At 47.9% G+C, this 22387-nt stretch overlaps 1 protein-coding gene across 1 annotated transcript in view; it reads right to left on the bottom strand.

Moving 5' to 3' along the window:
• LOC144676038 (segment polarity protein dishevelled homolog DVL-2-like) overlaps nucleotides 1-18651 on the bottom strand; it is a 30279-nt gene extending 11628 nt beyond the window's left edge. The window contains exons 1-8 of the mRNA XM_078536564.1: nucleotides 18572-18651; nucleotides 15259-15328; nucleotides 12904-13025; nucleotides 12458-12564; nucleotides 11911-12040; nucleotides 5313-5403; nucleotides 2311-2380; nucleotides 987-1126 (exon numbers count right to left, since the gene is read on the bottom strand). Of these exons, the coding sequence (XP_078392690.1) occupies nucleotides 987-1126; nucleotides 2311-2380; nucleotides 5313-5403; nucleotides 11911-12040; nucleotides 12458-12564; nucleotides 12904-13025; nucleotides 15259-15328; nucleotides 18572-18651 (810 nt within the window). The remainder of the gene's footprint in view (nucleotides 1-986; nucleotides 1127-2310; nucleotides 2381-5312; nucleotides 5404-11910; nucleotides 12041-12457; nucleotides 12565-12903; nucleotides 13026-15258; nucleotides 15329-18571) is intronic.
• Nucleotides 18652-22387: the final 3736 nt, after the last annotated feature.

Here is a 22387-nt window from a genome sequence, read left to right as displayed (position 1 = left end):
CCGCTTGATTGGCACCCCATCCACCACATTAAACATCCACTTAAACATTCATTCCTTCCACCACCTATGCATAGTGACAGCAGTGTATACTATCTTCAAGATGCACTGCAGCAACTCAACAAGGCTCCTTCAACTGCACTTTCTAAACCTGTGACCTCTACCACCTAGAAGGACAAGGGCAGCATATGCATCGGAACACTATCACTGCAAGTTTCCCTCCAAGCCACACACCATCCTGACTTGGAACTATATCACCATTCCTCCACTGTCACTGGGTCAAAATCCTGGAACTCCCTTCCTAACAGCAGTGGGTGTGGGGGAGGCAGATGATTCAACAGTGGGTGTGCTTACACCACAGACTGCAGCAGTTCAAGAAGGCAGCTTACCACCACCTTCTCAAGGGCAATTAGGGATGGGCAAGCTGCCAGTTTAGCCAGCAATGCCGACACCCCATGAAAGAATTTTTAAAAAATTAAGTCCATAATCTCAGAATTGTCTAAATTAGTCAAGTGCACTGTCTGGTGTGGCAGTGAGCTAATTTGATCCCTTTTTGGCCTCCAACCTGGTGGGGAGGGGCTTGTGGTAGACATCAGGTGGACTCAGCTTCCTGGCTAGTCGGGGTGGTGAAACAAAACAGTCTGTGTTCACCTTGCTAATCACAATTCCCTGCCAGGCAGTAAGGTACACGTTTGTGGATGTTGACAGAGATTGGCTGTGATGCAGCCTCACCCACCAACATATGAAGGATGGCCTTACCTGGAGGTAAGGTACCATAGAGCTTCGGACACCCACGGGACTCTACTCCAGTTATGAGTTAACAACTTCCAGGAGTCAATTGTGTGGGGTGCTAATGCTGTTGTTTCCCTTCTCACTGTAACACATTCGTGTACTATATACAGAAACATGGTGTGCCCGCTTCTCCTGAGAGGATGCAAGCTGGGCCTTTGGCTTCATTATTTGAAGTCTGAGAGGTCATCTGCACTTACCTGTAACAGCATGTCACCAGGTTCAATCCTCCCATCTGCAGCCACTGCTCCACCTTTCATTATTGACCCGATGTAAATCCCTCCATCCCCTCGCTCGTTGCTCTGGCCAACGATGCTGATACCCAGAAAGTTGTACTTTTCTAGAGTTGAAGAAATTGGAACCAGTATTTTTTTTTTGGATGATCGGGACACTTGCCAGGGCTCAAGATAAACAACTGCAATAGCTGCATTTGATTATTTATTCCATTTGCTTTTAGAGATAGGAACAGCCTGCATTCCAAAGAGTCTTTCATAACTTCGAGATGCCACTTCACAGCCAATGAAGCATTTTCTGAAGTGTAGTCACTGTTGTAATGTAGGAAACGCAGCAGCAAATTTGCTTACAGCAAGTTCCCACAAACAGCAATGAGATAAAGATCAGATAATCTGATGCTGGTTCAGGGGTAAATATTCACCAGGGCACTGGGGTGAACTCTGCTGCTCTTCTTTCAATCACGCTGTGGGATCCTTTACGTCCTAGACGGCACCTCCAACCGTGCAGCACACCCCCAGCACTGGCACCGGAAGTGTCAGTCTAGATTTTATGCTCAAGTGCCAACAGAGTCACGGCTGGTGACTCACCTTCAGTCCCATGCACTGTACACAAGCCAAATGACCCCACAAATTGATCCCACACTTTGCTGCAATTTCTATGCATAAGCCACAGACAGCTTACTCGCACAGCATAGGAGCCTTGTGACAAAGCACATCTGGAATACCATGTGCAGTTTTGGTCTCCATGTTTAAGGATATGCTTGCATTAGAGGCAGTAGAGTGAAAGTTCACTAAATTGATCCCTAAGATGAGGGTCGTCCCATGATGAGAGGCTGAGTAAATTGGGCCTATACTCTCTGGAGTTTAGGAGAATGAGAGGTGGTCTCATTGAAACCTACAAGATTCTGACGGGGCTTGAAAGGGTAGACACAGAGGTTGTTTCCCCTGGGTCGTAGTCTTGGGATAAGGGGCCGATCATTTCAGACTGAGATGAGGAGAAATTACTTCATTCAAAGGGTTGTGGATCTTCAGAATTCTCTACCTCTGAGGGTTTTGGGGGCTCCATCATTGAATACATTCAGGGCAGGGATAAACAGATTATTGATCCCTCAGGGAATCAAGGGATAAGGGGAGCAGGCAGGAAAGTGGAGCTGAAGCTCGAGATCAGCTATGATTGTATTGAATGGTGGAACAGGCTCAATGGGTAGTATAGTCTACTCCTGCTCTTATTTGTGTTGTTCTGTCAGAGCTACTCAAGCACAGCACCATCAGCATTGCAGAGCACACTTACCCATGTTCAATGTGACCGTGATAATGTTCAGGGACATTGTCGAGTCAGTGACACTGCTGAACGAGGAGGCCTATGTGGGGTTAAAAACAGAAAAGTTAAGTCAGAGATAGGCTGTCACAAACTGACAGCATGCCACCCCCCCTACTCCCATCCCTAACCTCATCCACCCCAAGTCACTTGTCTGAGAAGATGCCAACTTTCACTGGAATACACTAGGCAGCCCTCTGGTGCCTCATCCAAGTGGCAACTCCTGATGATGAGATGCACATCAAATCCTGTTCTTATTTGAAGTCCACGTACATATTCCCCAGCAGGGGTCACTGGACAAACAGCCAGGATCTGCAATCACCAGCCAGCTTTAGCATTTACCACCCCCTCCACTACTTCATGTTCCCTCCCCAGCCCAGGGAGGGGGAGGATGAGGTGGATGGAAAGAAGGGCAAACCATGCTGCAAATGCTACCACTAAATTTTCATTCAGAGGAAAGCAAAGTGGCTCAGAGCTCCCACTCTCATCAAGAACTACTTGTTAATAATTTTACCACACCCGCTTCCTCCTCACTCACTCCTTGCTCCCATTCCCAATGACTTAGTATAAGAACATAGAAACATAAGACATAGGAGAGTGAGAAACAAGGAGAGAGAGAAACAGAGAGAGAGGGAGAAACAGAGAGGGAGAAACAGAGAGAGAGGGAGAAACAGAGAGAGAGGGAGAAACAGAGAGAGAGGGAGAAACAGAGAGAGAGGGAGAAACAGAGAGAGAGGGAGAAACAGAGAGAGAGGGAGAAACAGAGAGAGAGGGAGAAACAGAGAGAGAGGGAGAAACAGAGAGAGAGGGAGAAACAGAGAGAGAGGGAGAAACAGAGAGAGCGAGAAACAGAGAGAGCGAGAAACAGAGAGAGCGAGAAACAGAGAGAGCGAGAAACAGAGAGAGCGAGAAACAGAGAGAGCGAGAAACAGAGAGAGCGAGAAACAGAGAGAGCGAGAAACAGAGAGAGCGAGAAACAGAGAGAGCGAGAAACAGAGAGAGGGAGAGAAACAGAGAGAGAGAGAGAAACAGAGAGAGAAAGAGAAACAGAGAGGGGGGGAGAGAGGGAGAGAGAGAGAGAGAGAGAGAGAGAGAGAGAGAGAGAGAGAAGGGGAGAGAGGGGGAGAGAGGGGGAGAGAGAGAGGGGGAGAGAGAGAGCGGGGAGAGAGAGAGCGGGGAGAGAGAGAGCGGGGGAGAGAGAGAGCGGGGGAGAGAGAGAGCGGGGGAGAGAGAGAGAGAGAGGGGGAGAGAGAGAGAGGGGGAGAGAGGAGGGAGGAGGGACAGATGGGGAGACATTGAATGTGGTGGCAAGAGAGAGATGGAGCACACAAGAGAGACTGAACTTGCTCAAGAGATGGAACATGCATGAGAGACAAAGAGAAAGACAGCACACACGTGAGCACGAGAGAGACAGAGTTCCAACTTCCTATCTTCTCCCCATATCCCTTGACTCCCATAGTGTCCGAAAATGCATTAGTCTGTCTTGAATATACTCAATGACTGAGGAACCACGGGCCTCTGGGTTAGAGAATTCCGAAGAGTCTCAATCTTCTGAGAGAAGATATTTCTCCTCAGCTCAGGCTTTAGGTGCTGACCCCTTATCCTGAGACTGTGACCCCCTAGTTCTAGACTTTCCAGCCAAGGGGAAATCAGACTCTCCACATCTACCCTGACAGACACTCTCAGAATTTTACACGTTTCGATGAGATCACATAAAAATATATAAGAGAATATAGGCCCGTACTACTCGATGTCTCCTTACAGGACAGACATCCCATGCCACGAATCAATCTAATGAGCCTTTGATGCATCCGCTCTGAAGCTAGGACAGGTTTTGAACACATCTTAGGAGAAGCCCACACCCAATAAGTAAACAAACTGACAGCATCCAACACCACAAACGTTACCAACTGAACAGGATTAGTTTAACATTCAATACTAACCACATGCTGCAAAATTAGAGTGACTCTAATTACCCTCTAATTTGTCTAGGTACCAGGAAAACACGCAAAGCTGCACACTGTGCAGAGGAGTGCCTGAACCCTATTGTCAGAGGAGAGCTGCGAATGGTTTGAAATAAGGAACTCAAACTTCGAAAGGAGGCGAATGAGGGCACCGTTTAGTGATGTATCGAAGTAGGTCCCTTTGGGGGCTATCGTGTTGAACCACAACTGCAGGGCAAAGAGCGACATTCCCTCCAATTTCCGTTTCCTGTGTGTGGCCTGCTTGTTGCACTGCACGGTCCTTTTGAGACTGCCACACAGCCAAGCTCTCAAGAGGAACACTGCATGTGGCGCGGCACGTGTCTGCCCCGTGTGGTGAAGTTTAATTTGGAGATTTAACAGGCGTTCAAAATGACGAAGAGTTTTAATAGAGTAGATGGGGAGAAATGGTTTCCAGTGGCAGGAGGTAACCTGAGACACAGATTGGAGATAATTTCATTTGCTAGAGGGGGCGATGAGGAGAATGTTATTTTATGCAGTGAGTTGTTACGATCTGGGAGGCGCTGCCTGAAGGGGCGGCAAAAGCAGAATCAATAGGAACTTTCAAAAGGGGAATTGGATAAATACTTGAAGGGGGAAGATTTTCAGGGCTATGGGAGGGGAAGAGCAGGGGGGGTAGTGAGACTAATTGGGTGGCCCTTTCAAAGAGCCTCCTTTGCTGAATGCTTCTACGTCTGAAGGCACCTCTTCGCACAGTGGTGAAAATCTGCAACAAGTTGATTTCGGGGGGGCGGGGGGAGACGCAGGGGGTGTGGAGGGAAGGAACATGGGTAAAACTCAGGTCATTAAATGGAAGGTTATAATTCCAAAATTTGGGATGGGGGCGGTTGTGACCTGCTGGTCTTCAGGAAAGGAGGGCGCTGAAGAGTCGAACGCTCTCACTCATTTATACTTAGCTTTTCTGATTCAAAAGACAAAAAAAGGTGGCCCTGGCTACAAAACCAACAACACAGTGGGCGACTGTGCTCTTACACGTTCGAGCCTTGGGGGCCGCTGCTTCCGTCTGCGGCGGTGACGTTTCAGGATCCGGGAAGAGTTGCTTTGTTCAGTGGAGCTGCTGAATCTAGAATGGGAGAGAAAAAAAAGAGATCAAATAAAACCTGAATGAAACTCAACATTATCTGCCCACCTCCTCACGGGAGTTGCAGCAGTGAGCTTGCTGTGAAGTGGCTTTAGCCTTTCTAGAACAAAAACATAAGAACTAAGGAGGAGTAGGCCATTTGGCCCCTCGAGCCTGCTACGCCATTCAATACGATCACGGATGATCTGATTGTGATCTCAACTCCACTTTCTTGCCGACACACCATAACCCTCGACTCCCTTGTGAATCAAAAATCTGCCTGACTCAGCCTTGCATATATTTGATGACTCGGCCTCCACTACACTCTGGGGAAGGGAATTACAAGGATTAAAAACTCTCATCTCAGTTTTAAATGGGAGACCTCTTATTCTGATGCTCTGCCCCAATTCCAGATACCCCCACGAGGGGAAACATCCTTTCAGCATCGACTATGTCAAGCCTCTTTAGAATCTTATGTTTAAATAAGATCACTTCTCATTCTTTTAAACTCCAATGAGTATAGGTCCAACTGCTCACCCATTCCTCATAAAACAAATCCCATAATCCCAGGCATCAGCCTAATGGGCTTTCTCCAACTGTCGCCATCGCAAATATGCCTCTCCACTAGTAAGGAGTGGACCAAGTTGTCCAGAGGCCCGGGGTAATGCTCTGAGGACCCGGGTTCGAATCCCACCACGGGAGATGGTGGAATTTGAATTCAATGAAAACCTGGAATTACAAGTCTAATGATGACCATGAAACCATTGTCAATTGTTGTAGAAACCCAGCTGGTTCACTAATGTCCTTTAGGGAAGGAAATCTGCCGACCTTACTTGGTCTGGCCTACATGTGACTCCAGACCCAAAGCAATGTTGGTTGACTCTTAAATACCCTCTGAAATGGCCTAGCAAGCTACTCAGTTGTGTCAAACCACTACAAAGCCTCAAAAAGGGAATGAAACCGGATGGACCACCCAGCATCAACCTCACCAACCTGCCTGCTGCAGATGCATCTGTCCATGACAGTATTGGTAGGAGAGACCACTGCACATTTGCTGTTGGGACAAAGTCCAGCCTTCACATTGAGAATACCCTCCATCGTGTTGTGTGGCACTACCACTGTGCCAAATGGGATAGATTTCAAACAGACCAAGCAACTCAAGACTGGGCATACATGAGGCGCTGTGGGCCATCAGCAGCAGAATTGTACTTGAACACAATCTGTAGCCTCATGGCCCAGGATATCTCCCACTCTACTGTTACTATCAAGCTAGGGGATCAACCCTGGTTCAATGAAGAGTGCAGGAGGGCATGTCAGGAGTAGCACAAGGCATACCTAAAAATGAGGTGTCAACCTGATGAAGCTATAAACAGGGCTACTTATGTGCCAAACAGCATAAGCAGCGACTGATAGACAGAGTTAAGCAATCCCACAACCAACGGATCAGATCTAAGCTCTGCAGTCCTGCCACATCCAATTGTTAATGGTGGAGGACAATTAAACAACTCACTGGAGGAGGAGGCTCCACAAATATCCCCAACCTCAATGATGGGGGAGTCCAGCACATCAGTGCAAAAGATAAGGCTGAAGCATTTGCTACAATCTCCAGCCAGAAGTGCTGAGTGGATGATCCATCTCGGCCTCATCCCAAGGTCCTGAGCATCACAGATGCCAGTCTTCAGCCAATTCAATTCACTCCAAGTGATATCAAGAAACGGCTGAACGTACACGATACTGCAAAGGCTATGAGCCCTGACAACATCCGGCAATAGTACTGAACACGTGTACTCCAGAACTTGCCACGCCCCTAGCCAAGCTGTTCCAGTACAGCTACAACACTGGCATCTACCCGGCTATGTGGAAAATTGCCCAGGTATGTCCTGTACACAAAAAGCAGAACAAATTCAACCCAGCCAATTACCACCCTATCAGTCTACTCTCGATCATCAGTAAAGTAATGGAAGGGGTCATCAACAGTGCTATCAAGCTGCACTTGCATAGCAATAACCAGCTCACTGACGCCCAGTTTGGGTTCCGCCAGGGCCACTCATCCTCTGACCTCATTACAGCCTTGGTTCAAACATGGACAAAAGAGCTGAACTCCCAAGGCGAGAGTGACTTGCCCTTGACATCAAGGCGGCCGAGCGTGGCTTCAAGGAGCCCTAGGAAAACTGGAGTCAATGGGAATCGGGGGAAACTCTCTACTGGTTGTTGTGATACCTAGCACAAAGGAAGATGGTTGTGGTTGTTAGAAGTCAGTCATCTCAGCTCCAGGATATCAGTGCAGGAGTTCCTCAGGGGAGTGTCCTCAGCCCAACCATCTTCAGCTGCTTCATCAATGATCTTCCTTCCATCATAAGGTCAGAAATGGGGATGTTCGCTGATGACTGCACAATGTTCAGCACCATTCACGGACTGCTTCAGTATCTGAGGAGTCACGTCCAATGGCAGCAAGACCTGGACAAAATCCAAGCTTGGACTAACAAGTGGCAAGTAACATTTGCGCCACACAAGTGTCAGGCAATGACCATCTCCAACAAGCCAGAATTTAACCATCACCCCTTGATGTTCAATGGCATTACCATCACTGAATCCCACACTATCAACATCCTGGGGGCTACCATTGACCGGAAACTGAACTGCACTAGCCATATAAATATTGTGCTTACAAGAGCAGGTTAGAGGCCGCGAATCGTGCAACGAGCAACTGATCATCTGACTCCCAAAGCCTGTCCACAATCTACAAGGAGTGTGATGGAATACTCCCCACTTGCCTCGATGCATGCAGCTCCCACAAAACTTAAGAAGCTGGACACTGTCCAGGGCAAAGCAGCCCCGCTTGATTGGCATCCTATCCACAAACATTCACTCCCTCCACCACCAACGCACAAGATGCACTGCAGGAATTCACCAAGGCTCCTTAGACAGCACCTTCCAAACCCACAACCCTACCATCTAGAAGGACAAGGGCAGCAGATAGATGGGAACATCACCACCTGGAAGTTTGCCTCCAGGTCACTCACCATCATGACTTGGAAATATATCGGCCGTTCCTTCACTGTCGCTGGGTCAAAATCCTGGAACTCCCACCCTAACAGCACTGTGGGTGTGCCTACACCACATGGACTGCAGCGGTTCAAGAGGGCAGCTCACCACCACCTTCTCAAGGGGCAATTAGGGATGGGCAATAAATGCTGGCCTAGCCAGTGACGCCCACATCCCCGTGAATGAATTTTTAAAAATAATGCCCTGTATAGGTGTAGAAGTTACTGGATTGCTGCAACACAGCGTCACACATGCCCCATCCTTCCTCTCTCTCTACCCCCTCCTCCAAACAGACTTCCCTTCTCACAGGAACACTGCTTCTTGTTGGGGGTTACAGTTGCCTGGATCCCTGGCCACGTCACTGCACCCACTCAGCAAATTGCCATTCTTTATCCATGAGCTCAGTGCACGGCACGGCCGACCATGGTTCTGATCCCAAATGCTGCCCCGGGCAGTGACCAGAAGATGGGATACCAGGTCTTTTCCCCACCTTAGCCCAATAATGCGCGGCTAACCGCAGAGCTCCAAACTGCCAGGGTCAGATAGCTCAGCATGGAGGAGGAGTCGGGCCTGGAAATCTGCTGGGCCACGTAGCTTAATATCGCACCAGGCAGCACTGTGAGAAAACAGGTCATTCAGATTTTGAGACCATGGGGCCAGGAGTAGTTAATCCCAGCCTCCCAGTCACACTGTCCTTCAAACTCTTTTGTACACCTCTGCTGGTGCCGCACAGCTTCAAGTGAAGCTGATGCTCCAAGTTCACTAACCTGAAGATCTATTATCACTATCACCAGCGGCGCTAACTTTGCACCACAGAAGCAAGAGGAGACGACTATTCAGCCTCACGGTCCTGCTCCACCATTCAATTAGATGTTGGCTGAGTGAAGGAATTTTATTCTAGTTTTGTTTGCATTTAGCTATTAACTAAAAATTGCTGTTTAAGTTTAAACTTCTAAATCCATTCTTGAACAGGGATAAACAAGCTGTCTAGTAGAGGACAGCTGTATTTAATTAATTATGTAGCTAGCTTAATCTGGTTTCTAGCAGGGCTGACTCATCGCAGTCTCAGCCAGTATGAATACAGGGCTCTCAGTGCGACTCTTGCACAGTCAGCAGCTGGGAGTTTGGTGAAAAGGGCAAGGAGGTGCTCTTTTTCTTTAGCTTTGGTTCTTACTTTGGTACAGAGGAAGAAGCTCATTGGTGAGTAACTGCTCAGTTATTCTACTTATAATTAATAGTTTGTGAAAGTGAAGGTATAGCAGGGCCGGTCAGCTGAGTGGAATGTGCATCCTGTGGAATATCGGAAGTCAAGGGCGCACCTAGACACACACATCTGCAGGAAATGCCTCTGCCTGCACAGGCTTGAGCTCCAGGTTTCGGAATTCAAACAGCGGCTGCAGTCACCGGTGCATCCATGAGACGGAGAAGTATGTGGAAAGCACATTTAGGGAGGTGGTCACATCGCAGGTTAGGAGCACGCAGGTAGAGAGGGAATGGGTGACTGCAAGGGAGTCTAAGGGAATCAGGTAGGTAGCGCAGGAGTTCCAAGTCGATCTTGCTTGCTAGCCAGTTTTCCACTTTGGATACTGCTGAGGGTGATAGTTCCTCAGAGGAATGCAGGAAGAGCCAAGTCCACGGCATCACAGGTGGCTCAGCTGCACAGGGAGGGAGGGAGAAGACTGGAAGAGCAATAATGATAGAGGATTTGTTAGTTAGGGGAACAGACAGGTATTTCTGTAGTTGTAGATGTGACTCCAGGATGTTATGTTGCCTCCCTGGTGCTAGAGTAGGAATAAATGGGTCATTGTTAGGATGGCAGGCTAGTGGGTACCACGATCAGTGCTGTGGCCACAGCTGTTCACAATCTATATAAATTATTTGGATGTAGGGACCAAATGTAACATTTCCAAATTTGCTGATGACAGAAGACTAGGTGGAAATGTAAGATGCAAGGAGGCTTCAAGGGGACTTGGACAAACTAAGTGAATGGGCAAGAATATGACAGATGGAATATAATGAGAATAAGTGTGAAGTTATTCACATTGGGGAAAAATCAGAAAGGTAGCATATTCTTCAAATGGAGACACGTTGGGAGTGATGATGTGCAAAGGAACTTGGGTGTCCTTGTTCATGAGTCACTAAAAGCTAGCACGCAAGTGCAGCAAGCAATTCGGAAGGCAAATGGTCTCCATCATAAAGGGATTTGAGTACAGGAGTAAAGATGTCTTGCTGCAGCTGTATAAAGCTTTGCTGAGGCCTCACCTGGAGTGGTGTGTACAGTTTTGGTCTCCTTATCTAAGGAAGGATATACTTGTCATGGAGGGAGTGCAACAGAGGTTCACCAGACAAATCCCTGGCATGGCAGGACCATCTTATGAGGAGAGATTGAGGAAACTAGGCTTGTATTCTCTAGAGTTTTGAAGAATGAGGTCATCTCATTGAAACTTATAAAATTCTTACAGGGCGTGACTGGGTAGAAGTAGATAGCATGTTTCCCCTGGCTGATGAGCCCAGAACCAGAGGACAGTCTCAGAATAAGGGGCAGGCCAACTAGGACTGAGATGAGGAGGAATTCCTTCACTCAGTGGTGAGTCTTTGGCATTCTCTACCCCAGAGGACTATGGAAACTCAATCACTGAGCATGTTCAAGACAGAAATCGCTAGATATCTGGATACTAGTGACATCAAGGGATATGGGATAGTGCAGGAAAGTGGCATTGAAATAGATGATCAGCCATGATTGAATTGAATGGCAGAGCAGGCCCAATGGTGCTAAATAGCCTACCCCTGCTCCTATGTTCCTATCTCACTTATCAGGTTCCCCAGCACCTCTGGGTACGAGCTGACTTGCAGTGCTAGGCTGGGAACTGCTGGAAAGCAGGCTCACCAGTCAAATCCCCACAGCACAGAACTGGGGGTGAAACATCCCTTCCTTAGGATCAGTGGGAAGCAGTAGAAGAATTACTTGGACACAGCCAGACTTGCAGGGAGATCAGGAGGAATGGGAGCCATTGAAAGACAATAACAAGGCTGAAAACAGAGGAAGAGATGGGGTAGCTCAGGCGAATAGTGATGCTCTGCTTGGGTTTTGAAAGCCCATAAGTTGTAGGAAGCTGAGAAAAGTTGAGTGAGCCAAAGAATTTCACCGCTTCGAGATCTGGGAAAGTGCAACTCCAGGTGACACCTAAATTTCAGTGAGGATGCAAGGAATTGTGGGGGCATGCGGCAGCTTGCTTGAAGATTAGGAGAAATAAGTTAGGAAAAGTCAGACAAGCAGTGACAGTAGCAGCATCGAAAATGGAGAGAAACCAGTAACAGAGCAAGTGAGAGCCACACAGCACAAAACAGGAGGCAAGGGAATCACCATCTCTCAGAGGGCGAATTATTTCGTGCACTCTGCTTAGGACCCAAAGAGAGCTCTGTGAAGCAGAATGAGGGGAAATGTCATTTCATCCAAGAGGGTACCTGCTAGCTGCATCATCCTCGTCTGAATCACAGAAACTAGTTGTTTCTAACTCGCTGCTCAGGATTGTGGATGAGCTCTCATAGCCGGCAAGATGACGCTCCATCTTTGGGTGCCCATTAACTCTGGGACCTGGAAGAGCACAGAACACATCACTTTAAAACAGTCACGACAGCCACATGCAAAAAATGTGCCCTAAATAGACATGCACACAAACTTTACAGCAGGCGTTGCTCATCAAGAGTACGAGGGTGCTTTTCCCTCTTCCCAAGAACAGGAACTGAGAGAAAAATATATAAACCTTAACTCAGACTAGTACATTTTGTTCAGTTACCAAGTCAATGGACTTGTGCCATTATCTTTCCCAGATAACTCCAACAACACTAAAGTGGCCTAAAAGCAGCCAGAGTTACACCGTATATATTCGGACTCTTAGAAATTTCAAAGAGTTTGCTGCTTAGATACATATATTTGTGTGCACAACCGATCTCTCAATATCAAGCTAGGTTACAGCATTCCCTCAAGTTCCACCCCTCCCTTTGCTCTCACCATGCTCCATACTCTCCCTCCGTCGAGGTTTCTCTCTCCGCGACAACACCACCGATTCCGTCTCTGTCTCGTTGTCTAAATTCTCCCGACTCCCAGTCACATTCGCGCTGCAAGAAGCAGGAAAAGCATTCAGCCTCCTTTCAGGGGAAAATCACACGAGAACAAGAGGCAGAACTGTTGCTAAAAGGATACAAACTTTAATGGGACCAAGGTCTGTGTTGTCTTGTTTTAGTCAGGATGGGTTTTCAAGAGGTAAGTGAACAGTGTCTCCTCTTATAAGCCCCCATCCCCGCCCCCATCCTACTATGCTAACTTTTTAAGCTTTACTCAGTCTCAAAGATATAACAAACACTCTAACATAGTTTCCTCCTCCAATTCCTCCATCCATGTTAAACAGGAGAAACCTATCTCAGCAGCACCATTAATAAACTGGTGGCATTACTCACTGGAAGGATGGAGGTCTTGAGTCGCCTATTCCGCCTGTTCGTTCTATCGGAGGGGGTACGTCTGCCACACTGCTAACCGGGTGAGGAGCCGGTTCAGACTGTGAACTTTCAGCGGATACCAACTAAGAGAAGGAAAAAACAAACACAATAAAAGTGTAAAACAATGAGCGTGGGTAGGAAGGCAATAGGAATCCATTCAAAGATTTACAACCTGTCCAAGTATGGAGATCATTCAATGCAGCAGCTTTCTGATTAAACTGCTCAGGAAAACTCTTACCTGTCTCACGTGGATCAGACTCAGCTCAGAGGGGTCCTGGTTGGACTCCAGTTCATGTCGGATTAACTGATCTCACCCCCTTCCCTGGCCCAACAGGGTAACCAGTTGTAACCATGGTTGTACAGGTTAAGTCTGTGAGGCTGAATTGGCCAGTGACCAACTCCACACCGCCAATGCTAGATAAAGCTTGTCCATGGACATCGGGATTGAGCTTAGCTACAACGGTCTGTCTCCATGACTGAACAGCTTGCCAACAGGCACCAACTGGGTTCAGGTGTGAGGGGAGTGGAAGACATAAATGGAAGCCCATGACTTTGAGAGAAAAGTGGGAGAGAAAATATATTAAAATCTGGAGAATGGAAAGGAGCTCTCACCAAGGTTAACTAGATTGTGAAGGAGACGCCATTAATTGCACTCAGCGAATACCCACACCCACAAAATTCCAGCAGGTTGTTGCCACCAGGAACTTTGGCCTGCTTTCCCCTCTGCGGTGCCAACTGCAGCGCTGCTTGGGAGCAAACTAGGTGTCGAATCTGCAGCCCTCCTGGTGCACTCCGCCTCCATGTCAGACACACTCTTACTTGCATTGGGCTTTTCAATTAGGAAAACATCAACAACATTTGACCAATGCAGGCAGGCCTGGGGGTGGGTGGCGTATGGGGGGTCCAAAACACTAGTGCCAGACAGGCTCACCTGCAGAAAGCACCAGGGATCAATGGTGCCTCTTCTACTTGGACAGTCCAAGCGCTCAGTTTTTCAATAAAACAACACTGACATGGAAAGTGGTCCCACAGCAAGCAGTGAACAATAAGATTCTAATGGAATAGCTTCCTGTAATAACTCTGCCGTTACAATACATGGCAACTCCGAAGCACCGTCTAAACTTTCGATTCTGCGACAGCTGTTTCCCATCAGAGAAATGATTGTTTCCTTAATGAGCATCCTGAAGGAAACAACATCTACAGGCACTCAGCCAGGACAACTAATAAAGGGCCCTGCTGACTTAACCCTGCAAAGACTGTGACGTGGCCTCCACAAATAACAGGCGGTCTGCCAAGACAGCTAACAAAGAGAGGACCTCGCTGGTGTAACCACCCCACAAGCTGCATCTTATTTGATCTTGTTGCCAAGTCTCCCCAGCCTCGGAGGGGTAATTTCGGAACCGATACCCTCCCATCCTACCCCCCACCCTCTGCCCCCCGTGTGCCCATGCCTCACACGAAAGTCTGTGCAGCTACGGTTGGCAGGCTCCTCCATCGATCCATCCAATGAGCAGACTGCATCACAGCTGAGTCACCTTCCAATGCCTGTATCCAGAACATTCCAGCAGACTGTTGGCAGCAGGAACTTTGGCCAGCTTCCCCTCTAGCCCAATTCTGTGGTCATGGTGCCAACTGTCGTGCAACTTGAGATTTTGACTGCGCACAAACAGGGCATCGAACCTGCAACCCTCCTGGCCTGCACCCCATCACCTTCGACCAGTTGAACTATCATGGCGCAAGGCAGGAATCGTTGCACAGTTATGGAACATTCCGAATGACCCAGGGCTCAAGTTAATGCTCTAACAGCCATCTTCTCAAGCCTGTTCCAAGAATTGAAGAGGGGGAGTTGAGGTTATTTTAACTGTGAAGAATTAGATCAGATGAAGAGGCTACACTCTTTGTTAACCAATTAAACACTACTCTGAGGGTCTCCACTGTCAGGCACATTTTACACACGAGTTTGTGGCTGAAAATGGCGTCACTGCCAAGCAGAAATTAATTTATTTCACCATCATTTACCATCAAGTTAGTTTTTGTGTTAAATATCATATGTTCTCAGAATAAACAGCAATGAAACAATAATCCCAGAGGTTAAAGGGTAATGTGCAATCCCAACACCACCCACTGCCATGAGAGAGTAATGAGGTCCTTTCATTTCCCACTCTGGGAGGCAGATTGATTCATTACCCATCCCCACCATATCAGGCCTCAAGGCTCCAGAGTTGAAAGCTAGACACAGGCAAATTTTAGATGAAGGGAGCAAAGCTACAACCTGAGCCTCCCCACCACCCCCACCCCATACAGAAGGCTTCTTACCCAGGATACAACTCTTCCATTGAAACAGGGCAGCTTTGCATTGTCATCGGAGATTTCTTCCTTCACAACACTGAAAATCAAACAAAGATCAGAATGAAATGGCGTAGTACAGGGGCAAAAAAAAGTTTTTCTGGGACGAAACGAGTGAATACTTCAATAGAATTTCAATTGAAATACAGCCACAATCATAAAACACCTTCACTTCCCTGGCCCTAATAACTCAAATTTACATTAAAAAAAAAGACTTGCATTTCTATAGCTCCTAGTAAAATCAGGGTGTCCCAAAGTGTTTTATAACCAATGAAGTACTTCTGATGTGCAATCACGATTGTAATGTAGGAAACGCAGCAGTCAAATTGTGCATAGTAAACTCCCACAGATAGCAATGCAATAATGACCCAGGTAATCCGATATTGTTTGAGGGATAAATATTGACCAGGACACCAGGGAGAACTCTTCTGCTCTTCAATGCCATGGGATCTTTTAAATTCAACGGAAGGGGCAGAGAGGGAGGTGCTGCAGTTTAGTATCTCACTAGAAAACCGGCACTTCTGACAGTGCTGCACTCCCTCAATATTCACTGGAGTGTCAGCCTAGATTTGGCGTTCAAGTTCCTGTAGTATCCACCCAGTCACGGCTGACACGAAGGACTTTTATTTGAATCTGATTTTGAGAGTAACTTCTGCACGGCAGTCTGAACCATTCCCACTTACAGGCAGTGGACACACTCCAGTGCTGTGTTGTTGGTGGACTGCACAAGCAGCCCACCCGGGGAGCAGCAAAACAACCTTTATAGTCGCGGGAGTCATAACTCTGCATTAAAATGAACTAAAATAATGAGCTGCCTAGGAATGAGAGGGGCCTATGCCAAAAATATGAAACAAAAGGAGTTTATTCTCCACTGAGGACAGCGTCCAAAGTTGTGCTCCTTCTCACACATTTGCAGCACTGGGCTGCTATCCGGCATTGAAGTAGCAGAGTTGGACTGGACAGCAGATTCAAAATAATCTGGCTGCGCTCCACTGTTACAACTATGTAAACAGGACTGTTTATATTGGCTGACTGGTGGGTATGGAGGTGGGGTGGTTGGAAAGATGTATTGTCACAGTAAGTCAAATAAAAGAACCATAAGATATGTCCTAAGACATGATAACAAGCAGGAGGGCACTGAGCATTGGTTAGGGTTACCACCTGTCCTATGACATTCACTCGGCAGCCAGTTGTGAGACCCAGAGTTCAGGAAAGGCACACCACAGTCACCAAAGTAGGAGAGCCACAAGTCCTGTTCGTGTATTTACTTTAACGTCTCGCGATGTAGCTGCAGTAACTCTCTCAATGAACTTGCAAGGAAAACAAACACCTGAACTCCAACTGTGATTCTTGTCCCTGTTTGGTTTTTGGACACGACCAACAAGGTGACTGCGCAAGTGTTGCTGCTCTTGTAAACCACCTCACTGGCTGTGATCACTCGGGGTTATTCCCCCACCACCTCTCTGGCTGTGATCACTCTGGGTTATTCCCCCACCACCTCACTGGCTGAGATCAATCCGGGTTATTCCCCCACCACCTCACTGGCTGTGATCACTCGGGGTTATTCCCCCACCACCTCACTGGCTGAGATCAATCCGGGTTATTCCCCCACCACCTCACTGGCTGAGATCAATCCGGGTTATTCCCCCACCACCTCACTGGCTGAGATCAATCCGGGTTATTCCCCACCACCTCACTGGCTGAGATCAATCCGGGTTATTCCCCCACCACCTCACTGGCTGAGATCAATCCGGGTTATTCCCCACCACCTCACTGGCTGAGATCAATCCGGGTTATTCCCCCACCACCTCACTGGCTGAGATCAATCCGGGTTATTCCCCACCACCTCACTGGCTGAGATCAATCCGGGTTATTCCCCCACCACCTCATTGGCTGTGATTACTCGGGGTTATTCCTCCACCACCTCACTGACTGAGATCACTCCGGGTTATTTCCCCCACCACCTCACTGGCTGTGATCAGTCTGGGTTATTCCCCCACCACCTCACTGGCTGTGATCAGTCTGAGTTATTCCTCCACCACCTCACTGGCTGTGATCAGTCTGGGTTATTCCCCCACCACCTCACTGGCTGTGATCACTCTGGGTTATTTCCCCCACCACCTCTCTGGCTGTGATCAGTCTGGGTTATTTCCCCCACCACCTCTCTGGCTGTGATCAGTCTGGGTTATTTCCCCCACCACCTCACTGGCTGTGATCAGTCTGGGTTATTTCCCCCACCACCTCTCTGGCTGTGATCAGTCTGGGTTATTCCTCCACCACCTCACTGGCTGTGATCAGTCTGGGTTATTTCCCCCACCACCTCACTGGCTGTGATCAGTCTGGGTTATTCCCCCACCACCTCACTGGCTGTGATCAGTCTGGGTTTTTTCCTCCATCACCTCACTGGCTGTGATCAGTCTGGGTTATTTCCCCCACCACCTCACTGGCTGTGATCAGTCTGGGTTATTTCCCCCACCACCTCTCTGGCTGTGATCAGTCTGGGTTATTCCCCCACCACCTCACTGGCTGTGATCAGTCTGGGTTATTCCCCCACCACCTCACTGGCTGTGATCAGTCTGGGTTATTTCCCCCACCACCTCACTGGCTGCGATCACTCTGGGTTATTCCTCCACCACCTCACTGGCTGAGATCAATCCGGGTTATTGCCCCACCACCTCACTTACTGAGGTCCCTCCAGCTTACTTCCCACCCCCCCACCTCACTGGCTGTGATTGCTCTGGGTTATTCCCCCACCTCACTGGCTGTGATCATTATTCCCCCATCACCTCACTGGATGTGATTGCTCCGGGTTATTCCCCCACCTCACTGGCTGTGATCATTATTCCCCCATCACCTCACTGGATGTGATTGCTCCAGGTTATTCCCCCACCTCACTGGCTGTGATCATTATTCCCCCATCACCTCACTGGCTGAGGTCACTCAGAGTTATTGCCCCTCCCCCCCCCCAACCTCACTGGCTGTGATCACTCTGGGTTATTCCCCCACCACCTCACTGGCTGTGATCACTCTGGGTTATTCCCCCACCACCTCACTGGCTGTGATCACTGCGGGTTATTCCCCCACCACCTCACTGGCTGAGGTGACTCTGGGTTATTCTCTCCCAGTGCTCCAGCATGTGGCCAGATATCAACTGCTCCCTCACTTAATCCACAGATGAAGTGAAAACACAAGGACCTCGGCTCTTCAGGGATGTTTTGGGGAATCATTCATGAACTGCCATTGTTGTTCTCCCAACTTCCATTAACTCCTCCTTACCCCATACTGTGTTGAATGTATCTTCTCCTGAACCACGCCCTCCATGTTCAGCGCTCGGGTCCTCTCCGATCTACATTGGCCTTCCATCCTGTTCTCAAGTCCCTCTGATGCCTCACCCACCACCACTTCCCACCTCCCCCCGCAAATGTCTTTGAAAGCTCCTCCATCCTCTCATCTCCTTGGGAATCTGGCTGCAGTCTCCTTGAAACTACACCCTATCACTTTTAACACCGCCCGTTTGGGGGAAGACGGTGGTGTAGTGGTAATGTCACTGCACTAGTAACCCAGAGGCCCAAGCTAAGCTCTGGGAACATGGGTTCAAATCCCACCATGGCAGCTGGTGAAATTTAAGTTCAATTAATAAATCTGGGATGGGAGCATAGGACTTTGGAGGAGTAGGCCATTTGGCCCTTCGAGCCTGTTCTGTCACTCGAGAAGATCATAGCTCATATAGAGCTAGTCTCAATAATGGTAACCATGAAACTATCATCCAACATGGTTCACTAATGCCCTTTGGAGAAGGAAATCTGCTGTCATTAACCTGTCTGGCCTACATGTGACACCAGGTCTACAACAATGTGGTTGACTCTTAACTGCCCTCTGAAATGGCCTCGCAAACCGCTCAGTTCAAGGGAAACGAGGGAAGGGCAATAAAAGCTGGCCTTGCCAGCAACACCCACATCCCATGAAAGAATAAAGGGAAAAAACAATGGTGGGGGTAGCTTACTGACTTCTTTTGTCTCCAAACCATCTTTAAATACCTTCTCAAAATCCATCTCTTCAACAAAAGGTCACCTTTCCTAATCTCTCCTCCTGGTTCAATGCTGCATCCTCACATGTAAAACACTACATGACTTCAACAACTAAATAATAGATATACATATGCAAATTGATCTTGTTAAACCTCCCACTGGGGTAGGTGAGTTTTACTTCTACAGAGGAGGCTACCAACATGAATCTACCCGCACTCCCTCCCAACCCGCTCTGCCCGATAAATTGTGGGAGTCAGAAGATCATAGGTACAATCTCTGCTCTGCTCTCTGACTTGGTTCATCTCAACTAAGGGTCAGAAGCAAGGGTTACAATTAGCCTTAAAGCCCCAGGGCTCAGGAGAACAGTCGGCTATGGTTCCTGTTCAGTCACCAGCCAGTAAAGCGCTGCTGGAAGGTAGACGATTTGAGTGTTCACGGTCAAAAAGCCTGCCAGTTTTCAGCCTCAAGGCTCCCACTGTGCAGCCTGTTTGGCCCAGGGTTGCCAGTGTCTGTGAATGACACTCCAGCACTGTTAAGAAAGGAAGGGGGTGGGGATAGGGTGCAGAACAAGAAACTTGTTATTGAGTTACTGATCAAGTTGACTCAGACTGAACTCTTTTTTTTTAATATATTCATTCATGGGATGTGGGTCTCATTGGCTAGGTCAGCATTTATTGCCCATCCCTAATTGCAGTCGAGAAGGCGATGGTGTGCTGCCTCCTTGAACTGCTGCAGTCCATGTGTTTAGACAGCTCTCATCCTCAGTGCTTTGAAATTTTAAGGATTTTACAAACCTGGTTACATCACAAACCGAGCACAAAGTCAAAATGAGGAAACAGTTACACGAGTGCCTAGAGCAGTAAACGTACTCGCCATCACCACCCCATCCCTCCGCCCCCAGGCTCATCTCTTCAGATACTTAAAACTACCATGTACACAGACACATTATTCAGGAACTCATAACACAAAGCGGAGGCATTCAAACCCAATCCTTTTCAGCAGCAATAGGGTGGAATGTGCAAAGTGGTCAGGGGCCATTAATTGGAGGGTAGGGTTAGTGTTTAATTAACAAGAGGAAAAATCCCTGCCTGTGGATAGGCTCCCGTCTCCTATCCAAACAACCATGGGCTCTGAAGGAGGTCTTGTTCAGGAAGAACTGCACAATACTTGAACTAACAAGCCGCTTAATATTCAGAGTTCAAATAGCCCAGCTAATCAGTTAGTTAAAAGGAACATGCAAGACTGGCCCACTGACAAGAAACGAGTCACCATCCCCCAATCCCCAAGCCGCTAAGCTCATCAGGTTCACATGGAGTTGGAGTGTTGCAACTAGTTTAAGGGGGTGTGATGTGACAGCTTCACAGTTACACTGCAGATATTTTACACTCATACAAAGATGTGCGTGTACAAGTTGGTACCATGGCTACCTAAACAGTGATGGAATATAGTGGCAAAAATATTGACACTGTCCTTCCAGTCTTGGGTTATACCCCAGACTGTTCGCAACCTCTGTCACATTCGACTCTGAAATGAGTGTCCGACCACATCTCAACGCCTTGACTAAGACCACCGACTTCCACCTCCACCCGCCTTCACCCATCTCCACCCTTGTGCCCACTTACTTGCTGAAACCCTTACCCATGCCATTGTTTTAGTGACAATAGACAGACAAGATTTAACAATTCCAACACATTCCTAGCCAGCTGCTCCCCCATAAACATGAGGTCATCAAAAACTTTGCTGCCTATGTCCTTATTTGCACCAAGTCTCACTCATTCATCGACCCTGCCTTGCCTTGGCTCCTGGTCATGCAATGACTCAATTTTAAAACTCATCCAAGTTTTCAAATCCCCCCATGGCCTTGCCTCTCCCTACCTCTGCAACTTTCTCCAGCCCCACAACCCTCAAAGATCTCTGCACTCCTCCAATTCTTGCCTCTTACATGCAGCTGATTTCCATCACTCCACCATTAGCTCTGGAATTCCCTCCAGAATCCTGTCCGCCTATCCCCACGCCTTGAGGTGTCAGCTGTGGCTCAGTTCATAGCACCCTCGCCTTTGAATCAGAGGGTTGTGGGTTCATGTCCCACTCCCAGAAACCAAGAACTGTGATTGTACTCAAAAGAGTTGCAATCTGTGACTGTTGATAACTCGAAAGAGTATCCCCACGCCTTTACAATTTTTAAGAACTACTTCTTTGACCAAGCTTTTGACCATCTCCCCTAACATGGCCTAATGTAGCTCAGTGTCAAATATTGCTTTATAACGTTCCTGGGAAATGATTTGGAACAGTTGATTATGTAAAGGCACTATATAAATATAAGTTGTTGTGGTGCCTGGAGAATGCAATTTCAACTGTCTAATATTAGGTGTGTTCAAGTCAACAACAATTGTTGGACCCAGGTCTGTCACTGTATAACACTGGGGTACAGTACTGGTGGGGACAGGTCTGTCACTGTATAACACTGGGATACGGTACTGGTGGGGACAGGTTTGTCACTATATAACACTGAGGCACAGTATCGGTGGGCACAGGTCTGTCACTGTATAACACTGGGGCACAGGTCTGTCACTGTATAACACTGGGGCACTGTACTGGTGGGCACAGGTCTGTCACTGTATAACACTGCGGCATGGTACTGGTGGGCACAGGTCGGTCACTGTATAACACTGGGGCACTGAACTGGTGGGCACAGGTCTGTCACTGTATAACACTGGGACACAGTACAGGTGGGCACAGGTCTGTCACTGTATAACACTGGGGTACAGTACTGGTGGGGACAGGTCTGTCACTGTATAACACTGGGGTACAGTACTGGTGGGCAGAGGTCCGTCACTGTATAACACTGGGGCACAGTACTGGTGGAGACAGGTCAGTCACTGTATAAGTCCGGAGTACAGTGCTTCTCTTTCTGGTCTGCAATATAAAATATCTTCAACATCCCCATAACTTTTTTGTCCACAGATCTCTGACCCAGCACAGTTTGATTTGTTGATCTGTAATAATCTAACTGGTTTTAATTTAATCATGAAAAAGCACAGAAGCCTCACGAGAAACAATTATTGCAAGTT

Source organism: Cetorhinus maximus, unplaced genomic scaffold, assembly GCF_964194155.1.
Source record: "Cetorhinus maximus unplaced genomic scaffold, sCetMax3.hap1.1 HAP1_SCAFFOLD_1312, whole genome shotgun sequence".
NCBI classification, from domain to species: Eukaryota; Metazoa; Chordata; class Chondrichthyes; order Lamniformes; family Cetorhinidae; genus Cetorhinus; species Cetorhinus maximus.
The sequence above is the reverse complement of the archived record's forward strand: the minus strand, read 5'-3'. Positions and strand labels throughout refer to the sequence as shown.